Source organism: Tursiops truncatus, chromosome 10 (assembly GCF_011762595.2).
Source record: "Tursiops truncatus isolate mTurTru1 chromosome 10, mTurTru1.mat.Y, whole genome shotgun sequence".
Classification (NCBI taxonomy): Eukaryota; Metazoa; Chordata; class Mammalia; order Artiodactyla; family Delphinidae; genus Tursiops; species Tursiops truncatus.
Window position 1 is genome coordinate 72512638 of NC_047043.1, and position 25448 is coordinate 72538085.

General features: G+C 35.6%; 1 protein-coding gene across 16 annotated transcripts in view; it reads right to left on the bottom strand.

The window, feature by feature from the left end:
- CFAP20DC (CFAP20 domain containing) overlaps positions 1 to 25448 on the bottom strand; it is a 291535-nt gene that overhangs the window by 263375 nt on the left and 2712 nt on the right. For 10 of the 16 annotated variants that reach the window (XM_073811274.1, XM_073811284.1, XM_073811278.1 and 7 more), the window contains exons 2-4: positions 25196 to 25285; positions 22620 to 22713; positions 15450 to 15522 (exon numbers count right to left, since the gene is read on the bottom strand). In XM_073811274.1, coding sequence (XP_073667375.1) covers positions 15450 to 15522; positions 22620 to 22713; positions 25196 to 25285 — 257 coding nt within the window. Of the gene's footprint in view, positions 1 to 15449; positions 15523 to 22619; positions 22714 to 24220; positions 24337 to 25195; positions 25286 to 25448 lie in introns of all 16 variants that reach the window. The other 6 variants (XM_019947696.3, XM_019947694.3, XM_019947695.3 and 3 more) reach the window with 4 other exon arrangements.

The following is a 25448-nucleotide window of genomic DNA, read 5'->3' on the forward strand; positions in this document are numbered from 1 at the left end:
ACCCACCCTAAGCTTGCTCACTTAATAAATGGAATTTATTAGCTCACATAATTGGAAACCACAGATGTAGGGCAGGCTTCAAGGTTGACTGATTTAACGGTTCAAAACAGTCCTCAATGATCCAACTTCTTTCTATTTCTCCCTTTCTGCCACGTGGATCAATTTTATCCTCCTGGTCACAAGAGGGGCGCTAGATGGAAATGGTGCTCCTAGTCCCGCATCCTAAACAAGACTCCTGAAGTTCACTCTGACTGGGCCAGAGTAAGTCAGATTCTCAGTCCTAAAACAATTAATGTAGGTAAATGGATGGAATGTGCTAATTGATCTATAAATCAAAGCCCACACCAGGGGCTGTGTTGTAATCAGTTTTACTAGAGTACATAGGCTGCCATTAGGCAGGGGGAGATACCCAAGCAAAACAGGTTAATTTAGGAAGAGAAAAATGTGGCAAAGTATGCTAGGTAGAAAACAAATGTCTACCACACTCGTTTCTTATACATGTAATTGGAAAACAACTTAAAATTTCACTTTATTTTGCAACCATTTTAGTAATAATTAGTTCAGGTAAGAAGCGAACTGCTAAACTAGTGAAGGAAAGCTTGATGAGGACCAAGATATTTACATAGTATCAAAGTATGTCCCCACAAATGACTTACTAATTTTTAAGAGAAAAATAGTAACGTAACATCACCTATAATGGAACATACCGGAGTCACATGCCTTGTGATAAACTGCACTAAGGACATGCCATCTCTCTCATAGTATTTCTGCAAAAAATGTATAGCCTAAATCTAATCATAAGGAAACCATCAGAGAAACTCAATTAAGGGGCATTCTACAAAATAAGCAGTCTGCACTTTTCAGAAATGTCATTGATGTGAAAGACACAGAAAGACAGAGGAACCATTCTAAAATGATGGAGACTAAAGACACATGAAAACTAAATGTAATGTGTAATACTGGACCAAAAACATAATTGTTATAAAGGACAGCAGGTCTGTACCACAGATAATAGTACTGCATCAATGTTCAATGTTCTGATTTTGAAAATTGTACTGTGGTTATGTAAGTAAATTTCTTTGTTCTTAGTAGACATCGAAGTGTTTGGCAAATGGGTATGAGATCTGCATTTTACTCTCAAATAATCTGGAGGAAATTTGTGTATGTACACACATACATTCCTAAATGTATGTATATACACAGAGAAAAAAGTAACAGCAAATGTGGCAAAATGTTTAATAACTGGTGAATTTGGGTAAAAGGTATATGGCAGTTCTTTGTACAGTCTGTTTTTTTTTTTTGCAACTTTGCTTTACATTTGAAATTATTTCAAAATAAAAAGTTTTAAATATTTAAACATTAATTTTAGATTGCATGTCCCTACAACTTTTCTCAAAGCATGAAGAAGCACTGTTTTGCACTATGTACTACTTAAGTGTCATAGGGGAAAAAAGGTGAAAAGAAATCATAAAGTTTTCTTTTAACTTGTTTAGTGGAAGCATAATTGCTTATTCTGGTAGAGGACAATATGTCCTGGCCAAACTCTGTTGCTTCCTTTTCTTCTAGACAAAGAACCAGATACACAGTTCAGCCTCCAATACTGTTATGGGTGGTATGAGTTCTGGCAAGAGCAATCTGACTTCATATATCCTCCTATGTGATTCTCTAGGTTCTCTCTTCTGTTGTCTGCTGACCAGATATGGAGGATCTGCTAGAAGACTCTGAGGCCCAAGGGGCCTAGGTCCCTGAATGACTATTGGGGGGTAGAGTCCCTACCACTGACCTGCACTGGATTGAGATATGAACAAGAAATGAATGTGTTAAGCCACTGAGATTTGGGATTATCACTTATAGCAGTGAGCCTACCTAACAAAGTTATCTAACTTATAAAATAGATTAACAGAAGAGTGATGCTCCAGGAAAATACGCTAAGTAAGGATGTCATGTATTTGCTTTCAGAATACACTTTAGCATAGGAGTTCTCAAAGTGTGCTTAAGGGACCCTTGAGGGTCTCCAAGACTCTTTCAGAGGCTCTGTGAGGCCAAAACTATTTTAAGAACAATACCAAGATGTTATCTGTCCCTTTCGCTCTCACTCTCTCTCAAGTATACAGTGTTTTCCAGAGGTGACATGATATATCATGAGAGTGAATGCAGAAGCAGATATGAGAATACTCCTGTCTTCTATTTAGCCAGACATTAAAGAGGTTTGCAAAAATGTAAAACAATGCCACTGTTAACTAAGTTTTTTTGCTTTGCAAAACATAGATATTTTATGCTATAGCTATTTAGAGTTACACTAACATGTAATGGGGTTATTATTTCTAAATAGTACATATGTTTTAAGTTACTCAGTTTTAATTTCTAATATGGTAAATACTAACAGATATAACCCATATAAACAAAAATTCTTTGAGGTTTTCAATAATTTTTAAGAATGTAAAGGGGTCCTGAGACAAAAAAAAGTTTGAGAATCACTGTTTTGCAACAAAGTGTGAGTATCTCTGGGAGTCACAACATTTTACACAAAATAAGCCCATATTGTTGAAATATAAGAATAGGATAGTGAGGATCCCCAGTTGACCCTTATTAACTCAAGAGCTCAGTGTCCAGGACATGGTAGGTGCTCAATAATATAATTGTTAAATTAATAAATTGTACAATGGTGATGATATTCACATTTAAGAGTATCGTGATAAGTGAATGAGATAATGTATTACATGTGTGTGTTTGATTATATATTATCAGTGTTCATAATTATTCACTATCTCCCTTTTACGTAGGAGGTATATACATCCCTGCCCCACTGACTCCAGGTGTGGCCATATGACTTGCATTGGCCAATGAATGTAAGTAGAAGTGACTTGTGCCACACATATCTGAGGAGAAGCTTTAAATTAGATTGGGTGGTTCTGTTCAGGCTCTTGCACTTCTGCCTATGCCTCACGAACAGCATGTTCCAGACAGGAGTTGTTTGTTCAATCCAGGCTCTGGAATGAGAAGACACATAGTCGACCTCTAGCGAAATCAGAGCTGCAGCTCACCTGTAGCTCTCAGGCAATGTGAGACAGAAATATATGGAATTGTTGTAAGCCACCTTAGCAAATCTGACAAATACAGTATGAAACGAGCCTAACATATTGTATATGTTCAATAAACCAAACCATTCTAATCAGTGTTACTGTTTAGCTAGAGAAGCACTAAAGAAATGTGACTTAGTCCTTGAGTGAGACTGCACTAAAGCAAAGTCTACCCCGATTAACTAAGATAGTTTATACAGTACTATTCAGGTAACCTTAGGATTCCAGGTAAATGAAATAAATATATGACCTAGGACAATCATTGCATCAAAGTAGATTTGACTCTAATAAAAAATTCTAGCTACCATTCACTTCTAAATACCACTAGAAAGGCTTAGTAATATGTGTAGAGGTCGTTGGCAGGCGACTGAGGAAAAAAAGAGGTTCTAAAGTGACTACCAAGTGTCTATACTCAAAGGTAGTTCAGTAAGTCTATCGGTCCATCTGCCTGCCCTGCCCACACCCACTTCTTAGGGAACTGGCTCCAGCTTACAGCCTCCAAAGACAAAAACAACGAGGAGCAGTTAGCTGAAACCCAATGACTGGCCAAGGACCAATCCTGATGGTTCTTTCAAATCTTTGAACTGGAAGATACACAGATTGACCCTGATCTGTCAGTGATGTGTACTGGAGTTGTAGGGTCACAGAGGGATGTACTGGAAGCTATGTTTGCCCACGTGCACAATGACAAGCAATTAGAAAACCTGGTTTATAGGATGAAACAGAAGAATGAAGCAAACTTACAAACAGAATGAGAGATGACAGAGTAGCTTCCAGAGAGAGAGAGAGAGAGAGAGAAGCTGCTGACAACTATCACCTCTCAAAAGTGCTGTAACAACTTTTGCTGTTGGGTTCTATATGATCTCTCCATGTTTTTCCAATACTTATCTTTTTCCTTGACATAACTTAAATAGATTTCTGTCCCTAACAATGAAATAATCTTTCAAAGAAGTAGTTGTTTTGTTTTGATTTGTTATGACCTTTCTAATCCTGACCCAAACAAAGAACTTAACTTATTTCTGGTGATTAATTTTAGAGGACAGGGGTGGGGGAGGAGTAGAAATATGGATTACAGTGACAGAATTAACTTTTTGCAACTTAGAGTCCAAAGCACTGGCAGAAATAACTTCACTATTTAAAACTATCAGAAACCATGATTATAAAATCATACTATATCGTCAGCTTTTTCCAACTCAAGCACTAAAAGGCAGCAATGATATCAACAAAAGATGCTAGAGTCAGAAGTTCTGAATTTTAGTGTCGGCTTTGCCTCTAAAAACCTTGTATCCTGAGGAACGCCCCTTTTCTGGGTCTCAGGGTTTTTTCTATTAAAAATAGGGAGCTGGAATGGCTAATTATTAGAGAAATGCAAATCAAAACTACAGTGAGGTACCACCTCACACTGGTCAGAATGTTCATCATCAAAAAGTCTACAAACAATAAATGCTGGAGAGAGTGTAGAGAAAAGGGAACCCCCTGCACTGGTGGTGGGAATGTAAATTGGTGCAGCCACTATGGAACACACTACGGAGGTTCCTCAAAAAACTAAAAATAGAATTGCTGTATGACCGGGCAATCCCACTCCTGGGCATGTATCCAGTCAAAATTATAACTCGAAAAGATACATGCACCCCTGTGTTCACTGCAGCACTATTTACAATAGCCAAGACATGGAAACAACATAAAAGTCCAACGGCAGATGAATGAATAAAGAAAATGTGGTATACATATACAATGGAACACTACTCAGCCATAAAAAAGAATGAAATAATGCCATTTGCAGCAACATGGATAGACCTAGAGATTGTCATAGTAAGTGAAGTAAGTCAGAAAGAGAAAGACAAATACTTATGATAGCACGTATATGTGGAATCTAAAATATGACACAAATGAACTTAACTGTTAAAAAGAAACAGACTCACAGACATAGAGAACAGACTTGTGGTTGCCAAGGGGGTCAGGTGAGGGTGGGGGAGAGATGGATTGGGAGTTTGGGATTAGCAAATGCAAACTATTATATATGTATAACTGAACCACTCTGCTGTACACCAGAAACTAACACAACATTGTAAATCAACTATACTTCAATAAAATGAATTTAGAAAAAATAGGGAGTTGGATAAGAGTTGTAGATTCCCTATAATAACAGAAACTTGAGCCACTAAAATGTTTTAAATATCTATGCTAACACATCCATTGCTAAAATACAGTGAATTCATACATTTATTACAAATCACTGTATATGGTATATCAATAATCATATCTGGCTTTAAATAATTCTAAGAGATATTTTATTTCTCACCTTATAAATCAATGGTACTTAACCTCAGAAAAAAGGGCATGGTAATACCTATGTGCATCAAACAGAACAGCTGTTCCTATTTACTGCTAACAAAGGCAACCGACCTCCAACTATACTGAGAATTTCATACCACTGTTGTTGTTTCAAACAGCTTATTGTAATAGCTTTTTAAGTATGAAATAGATATAAAATGCAAGATCACTAATCTGTTCCAATAAAGAAGGGCGGACTATTGGTTATAAGAAAAGTTCTTTGGGAGTTCTATTATGGGCTTATAAACAGTTTTCATCTAAGAGCCAAGTGTGGCATTCCTTAGCTTTAGCCCAATCTTGAAAACATTTATTTGCATATAACTCCTACTCACATAAACATTTTGAGAAAATTCAAAAGAATTTACTTCTCCTTCCCTAAGTGCTCTTGACTTTTCTCATTCTTGAAATAGTCACCATCACCAGTAGAGGTGTTTCTAAGAGAAATGCACTTTATACTTGGCAGGGCAAATAAAAGGCTCCAAAGGAAAAAGCTGCTTTCCTACCTCTTTTCAGGGACGAGTACCATGAAAATTTCACATGAAATGGAAACATGCCCAACTTGTCCCAAAATGTTTCACAAGAGCAATTTAAAAATTAAATATCCCTGCACTTTTATCTATATTTAGAGATATAAAAATTATAAATTAATATTTACTGTACAATTACCATTTGGCATTATCCAATTTAATCCTCATAATTACTCAATAAATAGGTATAAATACCATCCTCACTGTACAGATGAAGCTGTAACACACATAGAGCCCAGCAACTTGCCCAGGTCATCAAACTAATACATGGCAGAGCCACTGACTCTCAGGCTTATAATCTGAGCCGTCACAGGGCCCTGACTTTTTATCCCTGATAATGGATATGACAATCATTTAACTGCACAGTGCTTTAACAAATGTATGGCCTTTTGTTATGATTTTACAGAGGAAGAACACTTCCAAATATTTGTATATGTGCAGTTTTTCTTTTGCTAGTATCTTATTTAGCTCTCAGATCTAGGTTATCTAAAGAGTACTGTAAAAAGAATTTAGAAAAGTAAAGTGAACCAAACTAAGAACCAGGAAGAAAAGATTTCTCAAAGAACATTTATTTAATAGATAAAGACTATGGTCTCTGATTTATACACCTATCACATATGTTATCTAAAACTTCCATATAAAACCTATTTTAAGGCATGCAAATTTAATATATTATGGAAGTCAGTAATGCAAAGTATCTTAAAGTGCTCCTTTACTAATGCATGTAACAAAATATACTGATTATGCAAGCACATTTAATTGGATATCATTAAAATAATGAGATTTAAGTACTGATGATTTTAAAACGAAAAAAATAGAAGTTGGAATTAGACATGAGATGCATTCAAAATGTTAATGAAACTTGCAATGTCATTACCACTTTAGTATATAATACTACTAGTTTAAAAAAGAGCAATCACTGGCCATTTTCAACCAGTTCTAAACACAGTTTAGAGATGTATTTACTCAGTGACATAAAATATTTCATTGGATTAAGACTTTGTGCTTGGATAAAACCTTCTTTACAAATAACCTAAGAGCTATAGAGCAACCACTATTTTCTTCAAAGGTAGGCATCAAAATGACCAAAAAGATAAGAAAGTAAATTTTCCAAAGGAAGAGTTGTGCTTGGTAAATGGACACAATCTCAAAAGCTCTCACCAATATCATTCTGACCTGAAGTTATTAAATTTAGGTATTCTCTCAACTCTGGTGGCTTTAAAGTGGCTGAAGAAGACAAATGACATGTGAAAAGAACAGGTCTGCAGCTGTGAGGACATATTCACTTTCCTTGGTTTAAAGTTTCAAAAGAGTCTAGTGCCTCCGATGTCACCGAAGAAGGGACGGTAAGGAGCAAAATTCAATAGGGTAGAAGGACCTGACACTTCTGTTAAATTTCTCTTTTGACCTATTTGTCTAGCTCACTGGTAACAATACAGAAAAAGTGATATAAGAGTAACTTTCATTAAATTACCCTGAGACTAAAGCTTTGTTTTGTAGGAAGGGTATGTTTCAATTTTCCATTTTATAGAAATGGAAAAGGAAGCTTTAAGATCCATATGAACCTAAACCTCCTAAAATTACAGAAAAAACAATATCACCGATTAGCTCTGGAATTAAAAGAAAAATGTTCACATTACCATTTACTGAAGAGGAAACTGAGACAGTGTCCAGCCCAAAGGCATAAAACCAGGGGATAAAGCAAAAGGACAAGACAAAAACTCTGGAATGAGCATCATAAGTACTAGATTGGATTCTAGGTTAAAATCATTAAACTCTACTCAGATATAATTTTCAAATTCAGAATACTGCAATGAAGAGATCACAAAGGATCAATTAAAATTTCTAAGGACTAGGGACCCTTTTAAGGATCTCTCTCTTTTTTAAGGAATTTACTTTATTAGATTCCAAATGAAAGAAGTACTCCAAATAGATGAGGGCTCAACACGTGAAACCTTCTGGCAATGATATTCCCTAGGATCTGCAGGCTAAGAATCTCAACCTCTCCAAAACAGCACACGATGCCCACCACCAGCTTTCATAGTGTTTTCATCCCATATATTGAAAAAGCACTGGTCGAGCTGAGTGAAAATGAGAAAAATAATGTCAGTTCACTAGAGGCATTAACAGTACAAAATGTCTCTCAGAATTCATCGAGATAATTGTCAAAATCAGGATAGAGAAAGGAATTAATGCTCAACAATATTCAGTAAAATGAATGAAATTCCTGTCAAAAATGTAATATTCCAAAATCATTTAGTGTGATTGGCAGCATCAAATATAGTGAAACGGATTTCTATTTCAAGATGCAGTTGGTTCTCTTCCAAGAGCTCAGGTTCTTGGTGCTCCTCCTGTACACAAGATTCTGCCCCCAGGCTCTGAAACACCTAACAACCCACACAGGGCTGGCTTCCCACTGCTACGATGAAGCAGTACAGAGGAGATCAGAAAATGAAAGAATTCTTAAAAATCTGTTGTTTATTAAATCATTTAACTTCAGGTCAAACAGTGAGACACAGATACACTAAAATACTTTAAAAATGAAAACTAATACTAAGAAATAAGCAAGTCAAAATGAGGAGTTTATTTGTAAAAAGCAAGAGAGGATATTTTCTTTTGTGGGTTTACACTGAAAGAGAAGTATGAGAGAATTCTGTTACTTTAATGCTAAACATACTGTGTGTTAGCACAGTAAACACTCCATTTGCTCTATATGCAAAACGCAATGTGTTTGGATAATTTCTGGTCAGGTTATGAAGCTCTGAAGCTGCCTTACCCACAGATGCAGGATTTTGAATAATATAATATGTATATGTTAAAGGAAAAAAAGGCCTAGGCATGGACCAAAGTAAAGAAACAACAAAGATGAAATGAAGTTGTTTCTCAGCTCTCATTTTTTTTGGAAAAAAAAAAGTGTAATACAAGTATTGTCACATTTATGATGCAAAATATTAAACAAAAAATATGTGAGTAAAATTCTTCCTTTAATTTTCAAGCATTTATTTCTTAAATGGGTAATTACAGAAACAGGAACAGCTCAGAAAGAAAAACCTTTCCTCTGTGGAACTCTGATGATAGCACTGTGCTATGGGAAGCCCCTAAAGATGTAGAAGGCTGAGCACATTCATCTTGTTCTAAAAATTCAAATTAAATATCCCTACCATACATGTACGTATGTGTAATTAGATAGAAAATTTACAAATATGGCGGCATGGTATGGTGGTGCAGAGCACAGGTTCTAGATTTAGACTACAAGTTTGATTTCTGGCTCTAAGATTATTAGTAAGTCTGTAACCTCTGGCGAATTCCTTAACCTTTCTGGACTTCAGTTTCCTCAATGGTAAAACAGAGGCAATATTTATGACTACTATACAGGCTTGTTTTGGGGATTGAGTGAAAACAAAATGCTTAGAACAATGTCCAGTATATAATAAGTGCTTAATAAATGTTAGCCATTATTACTTTATGTTAATTTTCTCATTTAATTCTTATCACAAATCTGTGAGGTAGGTATTATTACTCTCATCCCATAGGTGAGGCAAGTTAAGTAACTTGCCCAAAGTCCCACAGAGGTAAAGCAGAATTTGACTCTGGATCTGTCTCGTTTGAGGCCTATGCTCTTACTTCTGCCTAATACGTCACATGTTCCCTATGTCTTGCTCTTATGCCATCATAACATTTACAAAGATGTATTTAAATTGCCTTTTAACTGATCTTTCACCCTCAAAGCAAACTATATGTGGACAGAGATTGGGTCCTGTTTACTCATTCCACTCCTGCCCACTCATATATATTTCAGAGCTTTTGTGCCAGGCATTGTGTTAGGTGCTAGAATATCATGGAACGCAAAGACCGCTCAAAATGACAGATAATCAAAATATACCATTACAAACTGGCATAGTTGTAACGAAGGAAAGCAGTACAGTGCTAGAAAAGAGCATAAGATTTACTTCTCATTTATTCGGGGGAAGTCAAAGAAGGGCTTTCTGGAGAGGGGAGACTTAAGCTGAGATGAGAAGACTGAGTAAGAGTTAACAAGGTAAAGAAATGGGGATATAAACCACTTGTGCATAGGACCCTAAGCGGAGACCTCACCTGGTGTGTGAGGAAGGGAAAGCCAATATGGCTGGAAAGAAGCAAGTGTGGCTGACAGCTGGTGAGCTCAGGGAGAGGTGAGAGACCAGAGCACATGGGAGCATGAAGGATTTGGGAGTTTGTCCTTGGTACAGTGAAAATTCCAGTTGTTTTTTAGAATGGTCACTCTAGCTGCAGTGTGGAGATAGGATTGTAAAAGGATAAGCGAAGAAGCTGGGAAATCTACTCGGATGCTCTAACAGTAAATCAGGGAAATGTGATGGTGGTTTGGGACTAGGAGGGTACTGAGGGTGGGAAGAAGTAAACAGATTCAACATAGATTGACTCCCCTATGCCCATCACACTGTATGACAGTAACAGGAATTCAATAATTTGTTGACTGACTAATCATGAGTGATTCCTCAAGCAGAGCTGTGGCTGGTTCTAAGGCATCCACTAACTCACAGATGTATGACCTTCTACTGAGCAGTGTAATCATCCAGTGAACATAAGATACATAGGAAGATGTTGAAGAAATGAGTATCAAACTCATAAAACAGCTGGCAAGACTCCACTTATGAAAAACTCTTGATGTGTAAGTGTATCTTTGTGAAACAAAATGCCTCTCCCATTCTGACAATGAAAAATTTTAAAAGCCAGATATCTTTCTGCTCTGTGACTCTCCAAGCTTGTTAGAGAAATATATTATTTAAAATGGCCTGGAGCTATGCTGCCAGAAACACAGTAAAACACTAAGGGTTCTGAAAGAAAGCCCTTTCATTTAAGGAAAAGAAAAAGCTGTAGTTAGAAAGGCAATCAATACTTATTACTCTACCTTCTTTCTTGTAAAACATAGTCTCTGTCATTACTTCCTAAAATAGCAAAATATTTTGATTATCTATTAGCAACAAATTCAAATGCATAGTTAATACATTTTCTCATAATCTGATAATTTCACTGTCAGGACAGAGAATGTTTTACCCATGTTATTTAATAATTTTGACCTTTTGTCCATAAGACATTTGTTCTGCAAAAACTATAAAACTAAAACAATCTGAAAAATACAAATGTTTGTCCATGTGGCTACGAGAACAAGAGACTAGGATTATAGTCAACTGAATTTAAAATCTGACCGTTAGTTCCATCACCCATAAAAATGTTTTCCCATCCTTCAAGAGCATTAATCACACGGTAACAAAGGGGTGGTCAGGCTTACTTATATCAACTTTCTTGCTAGACTAAGTTAAACCTAAGATACCTATTGATTTCTCAATAATTAAAGCTTTAATTATTATTAACTTAGTTAAAACAGTATATTGCCTAGTCAGAGTGATAAGCTCAAGTGTTTGGGGGCACAAACAAAGCTTAATTTTGCATAGGAAAAGAGTGCTCTTCAGCAAAAGATTACGTCCCAAGGTTCAGCAAAGTGTCTTGCACAACTTTGATCAAAAGGCCAATTACCAGCACCTCTACCATGGCTTCAAGGTATAGGTGGTAGAGATCAGGAGAACAAAAGGGTTGGATTGGATTTCTATTTAAGGAACCTAACAAGCTTAAAAATAAAATATAATGTGTCTTCTTCCATTTGGTAGGAAACCACTTTCCCCTACACTGAAAATAAAACTTGGTACAAAATATGGTACACTGTAACTTTAGAATGTTTTTAGAGTCTTGAAAATACTTTTTCTGCAGAACTAGAAAAAGATATTGTGTTGGCCAAAAAGTTCGTTTGGGCTTTTCCAAACCATCTACAGAAAAATCCGAATGAACTTTTTGGCCAACCTAATACATAAGAGTATCAAATGTTGCTTTGGTCTTGTTACTATAAGAACTACTTTAAAGAATCTTGGTGACCATAGCAGATGATAACAGAAAATCTTAGAAGTTTATAAGATTTAAAGTTGAATAAAATAAAAATATAAATTGTTCCATCTATCCTTTATCATTCCAGAAAACAAAATTAAATATATTATTAGCTAAAATTCATATTTTACCAACATATGCACACATTATTAATATTTTAATTCACATAAACAAAGAGAAACTAATAACCTCGAGTTTATGTTAATCTCATTTTATTACGAAAGCTCTTCCTTCCCCTTGGTTCACACCGGTGTAACTAGTCCAAAATTAACGTCATTAATAGGAAAAGTCACTTCTTCCAGCAGGGAAAATAAAAGCCTAAGCTTTGACTTTGGACAGCTATTAGTTACAAAGAAAAATTAGAAAATAGCATACTCCAAATATAATGTTTTACTGAAAGCATGCAAATTTATTACTGAGACCCTAAACAATATTCCATTCTATATGAATATACAAATTAAATGTTATTTTCATTCTCAGAATTGTATCAGACAACAGGTAGCTCAACTGAGTAAAATTTGTATATGCTCATTTTTGCTAAACAATTAATTCATAGCAAGGCCATTTAAAACAAATATATCCCAAGACATCTATATGTCAACAGAAAAGACCAGTATTTCTCAACTAAAGTGAATAACATTAAGATACTATACATAGAAAATCCTAAAAATGCTGCCAGAAAACTACTAGAGTTCATCAATGAATTTGGTAAAGTTGCGGGATTCACAATTAATACACAGAAATCTCTTGCATTCCTACACACTAACAACGAAAGATCAGAAAGAGAAATTAAGGAAACAATCCCATTTACCACTGCATCAAAAATAATAAAATACAGTAAATCCCCTACACATGCACCTTCAAGCTGCAAACTTTCAAAGATGCAAATGTGTATCTGGTTCCAGCAAGGAACCAGAAACTGTGCCACCAATGTCAGGTGTAAATGAAATTGCAGCTTGCCCTCCATCTCCTATTGCTGATGATCCTTCAGCTCTACCATCTCCCACCTCTTCTCCCTCCTCCAGTCAGTAATTCTTGCCTGTTCACCTGATGCCAGCCCCTCTAATGCCAGCTGTTATACTGTACTACTGTATTTTTCAAGGTACTGTACTGTAAGATTAACAATGTTTTCTTTATTGTTTGTGTTTGTTTTTTATGTGTTATTTGTGTGAAAAGTATTATAAACCTATTACAGTACAGTACTATATAGATGATTGTGTTAGTTGGGCACCTAGACTAACTTCATTGGACTTACAAACAAATTGGACTTACGAAAGTACTCTTGGAACGGAACTTGTTCATATGTAGGGGACTTACTGTACCTAGGAATAAACCTACCTAAGGAGACAAAAGACCTGTACTGTGAAAACTATAAAACACGGATGAAAGAAATCGAAGATGACACAAACAGATGGAATGATACACCCTGTTCCGGGATTGGAAGAATCAATACTGTCAAAATGACTACACTACCCAAGGCAACCTACAGATTCAATGCAATCCCTATCAAATTACCAATGGCATTTTTCACAGAAGAACAAAAATTTTTAAGTTTGTATGGAAAGACAAAAGACCCCAAATAGCTAAAGCAATCCTGAGGGAAAGAAATAGAGCTGGAGGAAACAGGCTCCCTGACTTCAGACTATACTACAAAGCTACAATCATAAAAACAGTATGGTACTGGCACAAAAACAGCCATATAGATCAATGCAACAGGATAGAAAGCCCAGAAATAAATCCACTCACTTATGGTCAATTAATCTATGACAAAGGAGGCAAGAATACACATTGGAGAAAAGACAGTCTCTTCAATAAGTGGTGCTGGGAAAACTGGACAGCTACATGTAAAAGAATGAAATTAGAACACTCCCTAACACCATACACAAAAATAAACTCAAAATGGATTAAAGACCTAAATGTAAGGCCAGATATTATAAAACTCTTAGAGGAAAACATAGGCAGAACACTCTTTGACATAAATTGCATCAATATCTTTTTGGATCCACCTCCTAGAGTAATGAAACTAAAAACAAAAATAAAGAAATGGGGCCTAATTAAACTTAAAAGCTTCTGAACAGCAAAGGAAACCATAAACAAAACAAAAAGACAATCCACAAAATGGGAGAAAATATTTGCAAACAAAGTGACCAACAAGAAATTAATCTCCAAAATATATAAACAGCTCATGCAGCTCGATATCAAAAAAACAAACAACCTAATCAAAAAATGGGCAGAAGATCTAAATAGACATTTCTCCAAAGAAGACATACATGGCCAAAAAAGCACATAAAAAGATGCTCAACCTCACTAATTATCAGAGAAATGCAAATCAAAACTATAACGACATATCACCTCACACCTGTCAGAATGGCCATCATCAAAAATCTACAAACAATAAATGCTAGAGAGGGTGTGGAGAAAAGGGAACCCTCCTACACTACTGGTTGAAATGTAAACTGGTACCACCACTATGGAGGACAGTATGGAGGTTCCTTAACAAACTAAAAAAATAAAACTACCATATGATCTAGCAATCCCACTCCTGGGCATATATCTGCAGAAAACCATGATTTGAAAGGATACATATACCCCAATGTTCACTGCAGCACTATTTATAATAGGCAAGACATGGAAACAACCTAAATGTCCATCAACAGATGAATGGATAAAGAAGATGTGGTGCATATACACAATGGAATATAGCCACAAAAAAGAATGAAATAATGCCATTTGTAGCAACATGGATGGACCTAGAGACTGTCATACTAAGTGAAGTAAGTCAGACAGAAAGACAAATATCATATGGTATCACTCATATGTGGAGGCTAATTTAAAAAATGATACAAATAAACTTATTTGCAAAACAGAAACAGACTCACTGATTTCAAAAACAAATTTATGGTTACCAAAGGGGAAATGTGGGAGGGAGGGATAAATTAGGAGCTTGGGATTAACATACACACACACTACTATATCTAAAATACATAACCAACAAGGACCTACTGTATAGCACAGGGAACTCTATTCAATATTGTAATAACGTACATGGGTGAAGATTCTGAAAAAGAATGAATATATGTATATGTATAACTGAATCACTCTGCTGTACACCTGAAACTAACAAATCACTGTAAATCAACTATACTTCAGTAAAATTTAAAAAATAAAAAATAAATAATATTAAAATGAGGTATTTCAATTAATTTGAAACCAAACACAGTTTCCAATAGCAGACAGTACAAAAGATAACATCACCTCTCATTTGAACTATAAAATCTCAAACTTTTGGATTATTTATTTCTTCAAATTATAGGCTCTTTATTGTCAAATTCAGAATCCTTTGATATTTTCTTAAAACAGATGAAATTTGCTTTCTTCCCTCAGGGAAATGCCAGACTACAGTATATCTGAGAAATACCATTAAATTAGTTTAATTATTTCATGTTGACTTGATAAGTCACTGCTCTTTAATGCAAAAACTGCCACTTGTAATTAATGACTCTTCGTACTGCTTCAATTGATCAAATGTCTAATACACATAAAACATTGAAAGAAATTCTGTATATCTTACAGCAATTCAGTAGCGAAGTCTTGTCCCAGGGGTATGTAAATCTGAAGTACAAGAAACCTCTGGATCAGTCCAACTAAAACGAGAGGGGGAAAATATACATTTATATGTCCAAACCATTTATATGTATATATAAACAAAACAATCACATGTCATCAACAAGCTGAAGCTTTTATCATTTCAGTAATACAGAGAACTGCAACAGCACTACCCCTGAGTTACAATCTCATTATAAAAGCAAAAAAAATGATGAACTCAAATCAAACTCTAACAACAAATGCTGTCTTTTAAAGTCGCATCTGTGGGCTTGGTGAAATTTTAATGAAAATTTACAAAATAATAATTTTTTATTTACTATTTTTATTAGGTTGCAAGAAAGTGCACACATTCAATAGACACATATAAAATTGAACTACGGACTCTCATTAAGGCAGTTATAAAAGCATGTGGCAATTATTTTAACTGTACTTAACTGTACTTAACAACTGAATGAAAAACAATAGATCAAAAAAACAGTTCTAATTATGACAACTGCAGCTGAAGGTTTGATGAGCTATATCTAGTTCATATGGTTTTAAATGTGTCTAAAATGAGATAGATGAACATATTTTCAGTTATAGTACCTTTTGCTAATTTAATACATTTTTGATTAAGTTAATGCTCACAAATTAAGACCTGATAGTTTTTATTCCCCATCACCAGCTTCACCTGGATTAAAAAAATATTTGGAGAAAGACCTATGGTACTTTTGATAACTGAAGTCTACAACTGCTTCAAAAATCAACTGATTTCACATTACCTCTTCAGACCCATTCACTTAATTCCCTTCCTCTTAGCTTTTGAACTTTTGCTTGATCTCTCAATTATGATGCTCTTAATAAACGTTTTAGTATCACTTCCTCCTAAAACATGACTTCTAGGAACTTTTTTCCCAATGTGAGACACTGGGTAGGAAATGGAAATGTCGATATATCTGTGAACCTCTCCTACAAATCTAACAGTACAGGCCAATATGTGGAGAAAGGCCTCAAGGAAGGCAACTGGTCTAACATGCACGTTATTTTCTGTTTATTCCAACTTAGTAGACTTAACACATTTAAGTCTTTTAAAGTAACAGTACATGTTTGGGTAGTCTATATATAAAGATCTTCTGGTTTAGAATTCCTATGGTAAAATGTTTTACAACATTCCTGAACAACTTAAACAGTTCCTATATTTTACCCCAAATCTAGTTTCGAAACAAAACCATATTTGACCAAATGTGCTTAACATTTTAAAAATCAAACATACAAAGGTAACTTTCACTTAAAATACTAAGCTTATAAACGGCTGCAAAGAGCCAACAGCAGAGTAAGCAACATAATGGAAATAGGGGTAACAGCCTCTGAACTTAGAAAATTCTCTAGGAATCAGATTCTACCATATTTATGGGAAAAGCCAACAAGACAAACAGAGTTCTGGATTACAAAACCAAAATGAGATACCAAAATGAGGCCAACTTAAATAAACCACCGTTAATCAATCTATCTCTCTCTTGCATCTTCCATTGATTGGACCTACAGTATTTTTCCATTGCACAAAGGCCCCCATAAATAGAGCTGAGAGAGCACTGGGATAAATGAAGTCACTCTTTACAAAAGGTCCCTAATTTATGTCACAAATCTCACTGAATCAGCACTGTTCTCTTCAAACACAAAGAGCTACACATATAGGGCATTTTTGTATGAACACTTTTAGATATGAAAGATGTTTGCCCCCCAAAAGAGAGCTTTGTAACTCAACTCTCTCACGTATAGAAGCCCTGGTTTCCAAAAGGCTTCACTTCTAAGATTAAAATAAGTACAATACCATATGGTGATCATCTGACAAAGAAAAAAGTACATTAATAACATTTGACATACACTGATCCTGTGTGTCAGAAATGCTAAATAAACTCTACAGTAACATTTTTTTCCCAGTGGCCTAGTAAATATAAACTGACTCCTCATGTCTACATGATATTTAAAATTTGAATTTAAAATCTACATTTAAAATGCTGAATGTGAAACTATTGTTAGTCAAAAACGCCCATCAAGTACATGAAATTCATAAAAATTCACTCTTTTTACTGAAATATCCAGGTTTCTGCAGTTTTATAATCTCTTCTCTGCCTGAGACAGAAACTACCTCTATGTTTTAAGGGGTCAGATCCTTTCTTCTTTCGAATATTTTAAGACACATTTATCTGGTAAAACACCATTAGATTTTTAAACAGTGGTTTTTACAGTTGTTTCATTACACAAATGACAGTTGTATATATATACCTCAATATACATTTTGCAAGTGTTACACTGTCCAAAGAGTTGGGAGTAGACCACAGTACAGTAATCCTTTATAAGTGACCTGATAAATCATGACTGAAGATATTTCCTGGTTCTATCACAGCCCCAGCACAAACAGCACACTAAAGTGCACCTTTCCCACTGCAACACAGAGAACAATTATCCTTTCATCACGTGTTATTCCATATACCTTGGGCAAATCAGAAAACCTGTTTGGGACTTTTTATTCTTCATGTGTAAAACTGAGTTGATAATTTAGGTTTACCCCTCACAGAATCATTTGTGTAGATTAAATTAGATCTATCATTTAATAAAGATTCACTGAACATATACTATATGCAAGACTCAGTGTTGAAGCTTTTGTAGTGAATAAGACAGGCATGGTCTTATTCTAGTACCCTCTTAGAACTTATATACTAGTTCCATGAAGGAGAAGGTCAGGGTGCTATGAAAGCATATAATCCTGGGTCCTTGAGAGGAAGAGGACGATGAGTGAAGGTTTTCTTGAAGAAGTAACATTGGAATTCAGCTGGGAAGAATAGCAGGGATTGACTGGGCAAGGAAAATAGGGGTAGAGGAGAGGAATAAATACTGCAGGGAGAGGGAATACTCCATCATGTGATGGAAGAGGCTATAGTAGATTGCATGAACTTAAAGGCCTAAAGGACTGGTAGGAGAGACAGAAGGGGAAAAGTAGCAGGGGATAAGTCTGGCAAATAGCCAGGAACTCAATTACGTGGGGCCTTGAAAGCCATGTGAAGGATACAGGTCATCCTAAAATCAATGGGAAGCCACTCATCCATTCACTCGTTTACTCAACAAAGATTTACTGAATGTCTACTATGTGCCAGGCACTGTTCTAGGTGAACAAAATAGACTAAATTTCTGTGCTGGTAGGCCTTAGTTTCTGGTGATGATGAAAAAAACAATAAAAGAACATAAACAGCATGTTAAATGGTGATAATTACTATAGGAAAAGGGAGAGCAGGGTAAAGGGGATTAAGAATGGGGAAAGGATACAAAGCACAGGTTGTAATTTAAGTATAGATCAGGATGGGTCCTCACTGAGAAGGTGACATTTTATTTGGTAAAGGCCTGAAGAGGGGGAGAGAGTGAGCCATGTAGCTATTTGGGGAACAAAAGCCCTAGGTAGAGGGTGCGGCTTGTGCACCAGAGCTAAGGTGCTAAGGTACCAGGCTATGGTTGAAAGGAGCAAGGAGACCTGTATAGTTTGAGCAGAGTGAAAAAGGAAATAGTAATAGCAGGTAGAGTTAAAGTTAAGTAAAGAGAGTTAAGAGGGCAGCAGATACCACAGGGTCCTAAAGATTTTGGGGTTTTACCCTGAGAGAGATGGACTATTTTCAGCAGAATCACTCTGGCTGATAAGTTGACGACAGACTGTAGGGAGGCAAGTCAGAAACAGGGAGACTAATTAGAAGACTACTGTAATAATCCAAGCATGAGATAATGGTGGCTTGGACCAGGGTGGTAGCAGGGAGGTGGCAAGAAGTAGTCAGACTCTAAACCTAATTTAAAGATAGAGCCAATAAGATTTTCTACATGAAAAAAAGGAAAAATCAAGCTGATTTAAGAGTTTTTGGTCTGAGCAACTGAAAGACAAATTGCTAACAACTGAGATGGGGCAGTCTGCAGGAGGAGGAAGAAAAATTTCTAGGGTAAAGCTGTCCAAGTATAAATGTCAGCTAAGCAACTGAATATACAAATCTGGAGTTTGGGACACAAGTCAGAGATGGAAATGTAAGCTAGTATATAACAGAGATGATATTTAAAGCCATGAGGCTAGAGCCCAAAACCAAAGGAGTAAATGTAGTTCAAGGTCAAGAAGGTCAAGGACTGAGTCCAGAGGCATTGCAGCATTAAGTTGTGTTAGGGAGAAGAGGAAGAACCATGAAAGGAGACTAAGAATAAAGACCAGCAAAGTAGGAGAAAAAAAACTATGAGTATGGGCATCCTGGAAGATGAGTGAAGAAAGTACTATATCAAGGAGGAGTGTGTCACCTTTGTCAATGCTGCTGTTAAGTTAAGCAAGATGAGGGCTGAAAACTGGCCATTGGATTCAGGAACAGAGAGAGTACTAGTGACTGTGACAAGAGCAGTATCAGTAGAATAGTGAAGTCAAAGTCACTGAAGGGTTTTAGAAAGAGGAAGTCATAATGAGTTTATTTAAAGAAAAAAAGACCAAAAGTTGGGGCAGGGGGAGGCTGAGAGGAACCTCATAAAGATGACCTCATCCACCAGAGCAGCTGAAACTTAGATCAACACAGGGCTTCAGGGATGCTGATCCCGACAGACACACCATTTGATTCAGATGCCACAGGCAGAGAAAACAATGGTTTCAAACATGAGCCTCAAACAGAAAGTCCCCGGAGAGACCATCCAAATGATAGATGTTTACATGTAACAGAGCTGCTTCTCATTATGGGCAACTGTATATAACATGTTCCAGCATTAATAGCAACATGGATTTATTTATTTAACTGGCTAATGATTTACAAGTCTCATTATCAATGCCAAATGGTTACCAGGAGAAATTATAACCTAAATTGTTATAGTTTCTTAGTACGGCGAGTTTAACAAAATTACTAAACACCAACTATATATGACACACTAAGTTAGGGGTACAAAGTAGATGATGCAAGAGTCCTGCCCTGGAGAAGTACACAATCTGATAATCAGTACCACACCTTCCTTTATTTGATCAGATGCTGAGTTTAAAAAAAAACTTTGACATATTTAGAGATGCTCAAGTACAATTCAGAAATATTGCTATTTAAAGTGAAAAGTTAAAAATACTAAATTTCACTATTAGACTTTCTTCACAGGTACTTAATATAGTAGGAAACACATACAAGGTACCTAATGTCAAGTTGGCATAAATAAAGTGGATGTTTACTCTTAAAATAGGAATACATAATGGTAACTGAACTTAATTTAGAAATGTTAACAGAAAGCCAATTCTCTATTCAAGGCATGCCATTAAATTTAAATTAACCATAACAATGTCACATAGAAGGTCATTTTATACAAGTGAAAATAACTATAAATTCCCATTATCAAAAATTCCAAATAATCTTAAAAACATTGGTGCAGGACAGACTATATAAACTGTTTCATTTGTTACAGGGCTGCACGTGCTACTGAAAAGCCAGATTAATTTTTAATTACAGGGCATTGTGCAAGAAATACATTAAAAGATTCTTCCCTTTCTTCCAATTAAAACTATCATCTTTCCATTTTTAAAAAGCAATTATAACACATTAAATTTGTTTTATTTCTAAAAAGAAACTTAGATAAAAGTGGGAAAGGGGAGCTTCTCTTTGATCACTGAGCATTTCGTAGAGGAGAAATCTTTCTCAGAGCCAACTGAGAAACGTTACTAGAAGTGATTTGATTTTGTCAATAACATCATCATATGCATAGATGCTGACGGCATCATATGGAAGAAGCCAACAGTAAGAAAAAACAAAAGAACACTGGTTTAGAATAAAGTTATGTTCCTGTAAATCAAATATATCTATTTTACAAAGTCAATATTCTTAAAAAAAGATGGACCATGTTTCCTGTTAAAGAATAACCTCCAGTTTCAGACATGTTTCCATGGCTCATCTTAGTTCACTTTATTTATCAGTACAAATTTATGCAGAAATGACAAAAATCTTTGCTATTAAAAAATGCAAACTATGAGCAAATCATGATTTTAAAATGGTAGTAAATTTTAAAAAATTATTTTAACAATGATTACCCCTTCTCTTTGAGGTTCTGTTTCTTATTTTATTTAGAAAGATACCACTTTAAAATAAATCATCTTTCATCTATAATTCCTCTGGTTTGGTTTATGTCTTAGAAATCTAAAATATGCATGTAGTAGCTTGAAATAGTAGATAAAACACACAGCCTATAAAAGTTTAGAAAACCGAATTAAAAGGAGAAAATCAGATATCAAGAATAGGTCTTTTCATAGTCCCTGGTACACAATAGGTATTCAATAAATGTTCTTAATGAATGAAGAAGTAAAGAATGAATGTAAAAAAACAGCTGGTTACCTACATTTGCTAAGTCATAATAGTTAAATATTGGATACAGTTAATGAAAATATGATTAAGCATTTTGATAAATTATATTTCTTAAATCACATCAGTGTACACAAAGCCTAATTTGGTAGCAGAGCCTTGAATTTTAACCCCAGTGTGGCCAAAAACTGGGCTTCTGATCATAAATTTAGGTGATCTCTCAGGGTTCCTTCTGCTTTAAACCTCTGATCCTCATTTCCAAAGTAGATAAGAATTGAAGTCTATTTTGGGGGTTTTTGTTAAATCACGTATTCATATCTTTACTCATTAGATACTAATATTTCTAAAGGTATATAAGTTGATATCTTACTAAATAATGCCTTATATAGCATTTTACATAAATTTTTTTTCTCACAAATTGATTTACGATAATTTAGGAACTCATGGTCTCTTGATGAGGAACCAACCTCAGTGTGTTCATCTGTAAAAGAGCTATTGTGAGGACTGAAAAAATTAAAAAAATATGAAATGCTTAGAAAGTCATTGGCACACAGTAAGTGCTTAATAAATATCATTACTAGTCTAATTAATTGAATAATCTTCTAAATCTTCTTTAACATATAAGTAAATTTCTAATAAACAATGAAGCAGAATCTCTTTTCAAAAGACTGGCATAAAGTTACTCTCTAAATTAAAAAAAATCTTATTACTTTACATCGACAGATGCCAGTAAAAGTCAAACTAATAGGCCTGTTTATGAGACTTAAAAGTGTAATGTTAAGCATCAAATGTTAAGCTTCAATATTAAAAGTCTTACTTACGGATTTGCTTATTCTCCTTTGGTAACTGAATTTTATTTGTTTGGCTGCTGCCTTCCAGGACAAACACAAAACTTTTAACTTCTTTATCAAATTCCTACAGAACAAAAATGAAAACAGTGGTAACTGCATATTTTATTTGACTTCTATTATAAAACTGGAGAAGCAAGCCCACAGAAAAAGCCCTACACTGAAATGACTTAAAATAAGCTCAGGCCTTGATGATACTCTTACACTGAGACTTGCTGGGAACTGGAATATAGAAGCCACCCTTAGCCACTTGGCAAATTCTCTACTATATCAAGACACTCTTCCTCTAGATGATAAAAAGTTCTCCAACTTCAGGGATTCCCAAGTTACTAATTTAAAGTTTCCAGAGTTTAGTTACCCTTTCCCTCCTTTAACCTATGTGTTTCTGTCTAATAGCATAGGCTGAACATCACTTTCTGTTAACAGTACAATAAGCCATCTAATCTATGTTGTATCCAGTTTGGAAGTTCCTTGGTTTCAAGCCATGGCTCATATAGAATTAATCAGTGCCTTATTTTACTAGTCCTCTAACTTGAAGTTCTATACATCATTTACTTAAAATCACTACAAATTAAAGTGTTACAACTAAGGTTACCTAAAAAATGAACAGAAACAAAACAAGCTTGGAAATGAAAAACTTACACATGAGAGTCTAATTTCCATCAGTCAAAGTGCTAATGTAAATGGTTATTTTTTTATCTTGGATCAAATTTCCAATCTTTAAGTATAAAGACTCCTTTTCCACAATAAAATATTTCATACATCCTCCCACTCTTCCTTTTTGTATATGTTAAGAAATACATTGTAACTAATGGCTGCTAAGAATTAACATTTAAATAAAATTGTATCATATCCATCACAATAGCATCTCTTATGTCTTCCAAATGAACATACACATCAAGTGTATTATTTCATCTACACACAAGCGGGGCATATACTAAAACCTTTCAACAGCTTACCAAAATCGTGAGCATGGCCACAAATCCTTGTGTAGTCTAGCCCCTGCCCAGTTTTTCAAACCTCATCTCCTGCCTCGTACTCTCCTTCACTCTGAATCCTAGCCTCTGTAGCCTTCTAGCAGTTTCTTAAAAATTCTAAGCTCCTCCAAAGCAAGGACTTTGTACCTGCTTTTCTCATTGTCTGAAATGTGCTTCTCTCTACCAGCTCCACCTGGTGCCTAGTTAGTTCTCAGAGATCAAGTATCATTTCCTCAGGGAAGCCTTACCTAATCTCTCTGCTCTGTATCCTCACAGCCACATTTAACTTTTATTCATAGCAAGAGCTATAAAATTTTGATCAAGTCACTTAACCTTACTATGCCTATAATATAGGCATAAGGGTACCTTGTGAGATACAAGGTTATTGTATGGATTATATAACATGTAATGTGCTGAATCCTATGGCTGGCAAATAGTAAGCACTCAACTAAGAGTAGTTTAAAAAAACTATCCATAGAACAAAGTCCCTAGAAAGGTGTTTTTCTCTCAACTGTACAAGAGAGAAGAGAAAGAGGAAAGAACAGGGAAGGATACAGATTTTTAGATCTGGTAGCAGCAAGATGAGGTAGTTTCTACCTGCTGACATCAGTTTTCCCTGTGAAATGCGGGGTGAGGTCTTCTGGTGAATGAGTGAGGAGGGTCTGTCCTGGGTGTGGGATGGGGATGGGGGTAAGAAGTTAGTGGCTGGAAACCTGAAGATAATGGAGAAAGAACATTTTAGAGAACAAGAGAACAGGAGAACTTCCGGGGCTGTTGACACTGAATTTATAGCATTATCAATCTGAGAGACTATAGATATTTTTCCAAAGGTATTGAGAAGCCCAGATGCAGGCACAGAAAAGAGAGAATCAGGGATTCAGAAATGGTTGGCGTTTGCTAGGCAGGCATGATGAAAGGACAAGGAACAGGGGCATTCGAGGTCTTGACTGGGAAGTGACTGAAATAATGGACCATGGATTCTGGGCTGGAGAGAAAAGAGTGAAGACAGAATGAGTGAGTAAGTAGGTTAACTAAGTAAATAAATCTAAACACAGGGAGAAAAGTAGAATGGTCAATGGCCTAAGAGTCTCAATTAGGTTGAAGAACAAACACAGTGGGAGTAACTAGGCAAGCAACATTAAGAATCGAAGACTGGACTCAGAGAGGGATGTCTCAAGTTCTCAGTAACTTCAGAGGCCCTGCAATTTTTGATGATAAGGTACAAGGTGTGAGAGTGGGAAAGGCTGCTGAAGTAGAGTGGAAGACGTCATCAGAGATGAAGAAATCAAGAAGCTGAGAAGCCCAGGGTTTGGAGATTTTTCCTCACAGAAACTGAAGTCACCTAAAACAGCGGCAGGACTTGGCATATAGAGATGGGTTATGAGCTGTGTGCCAAGGTCTTCAATGGCCAAGGAGGGGTGTCTGTGAGGGCTGCAGCCAATGATATCATGGAAGGGTTTTGAAGTGAATGAACAGAAAAACCGGTTCTGAAATCTTACCAAACCCTTCTTGTTATAATCTTTACTCTCATTTCTTTCCAGGATTTAGGTGGCTCTAACTTCTAACACTTACTTTCCAAATCACAGAGGGACTGCCAAGGATCTTCCATTTTGCTCCAGGATTTTTTCCCTGAGCAGTAAAGATTTCAACAAATGCACCTCCCTAGGGAAAAAAAAATATTAAAAATTAAAGTGAAAGACAATGCTAAGGAGGAAATACTATCCACCACATAGTCTATACCCATTGTTCCAGGCATCTGTAAGTTAAGTAGATTTGAGAGGAAACATTATCCCTCTTATCACTCCTACTTTATATCTTGATTGCA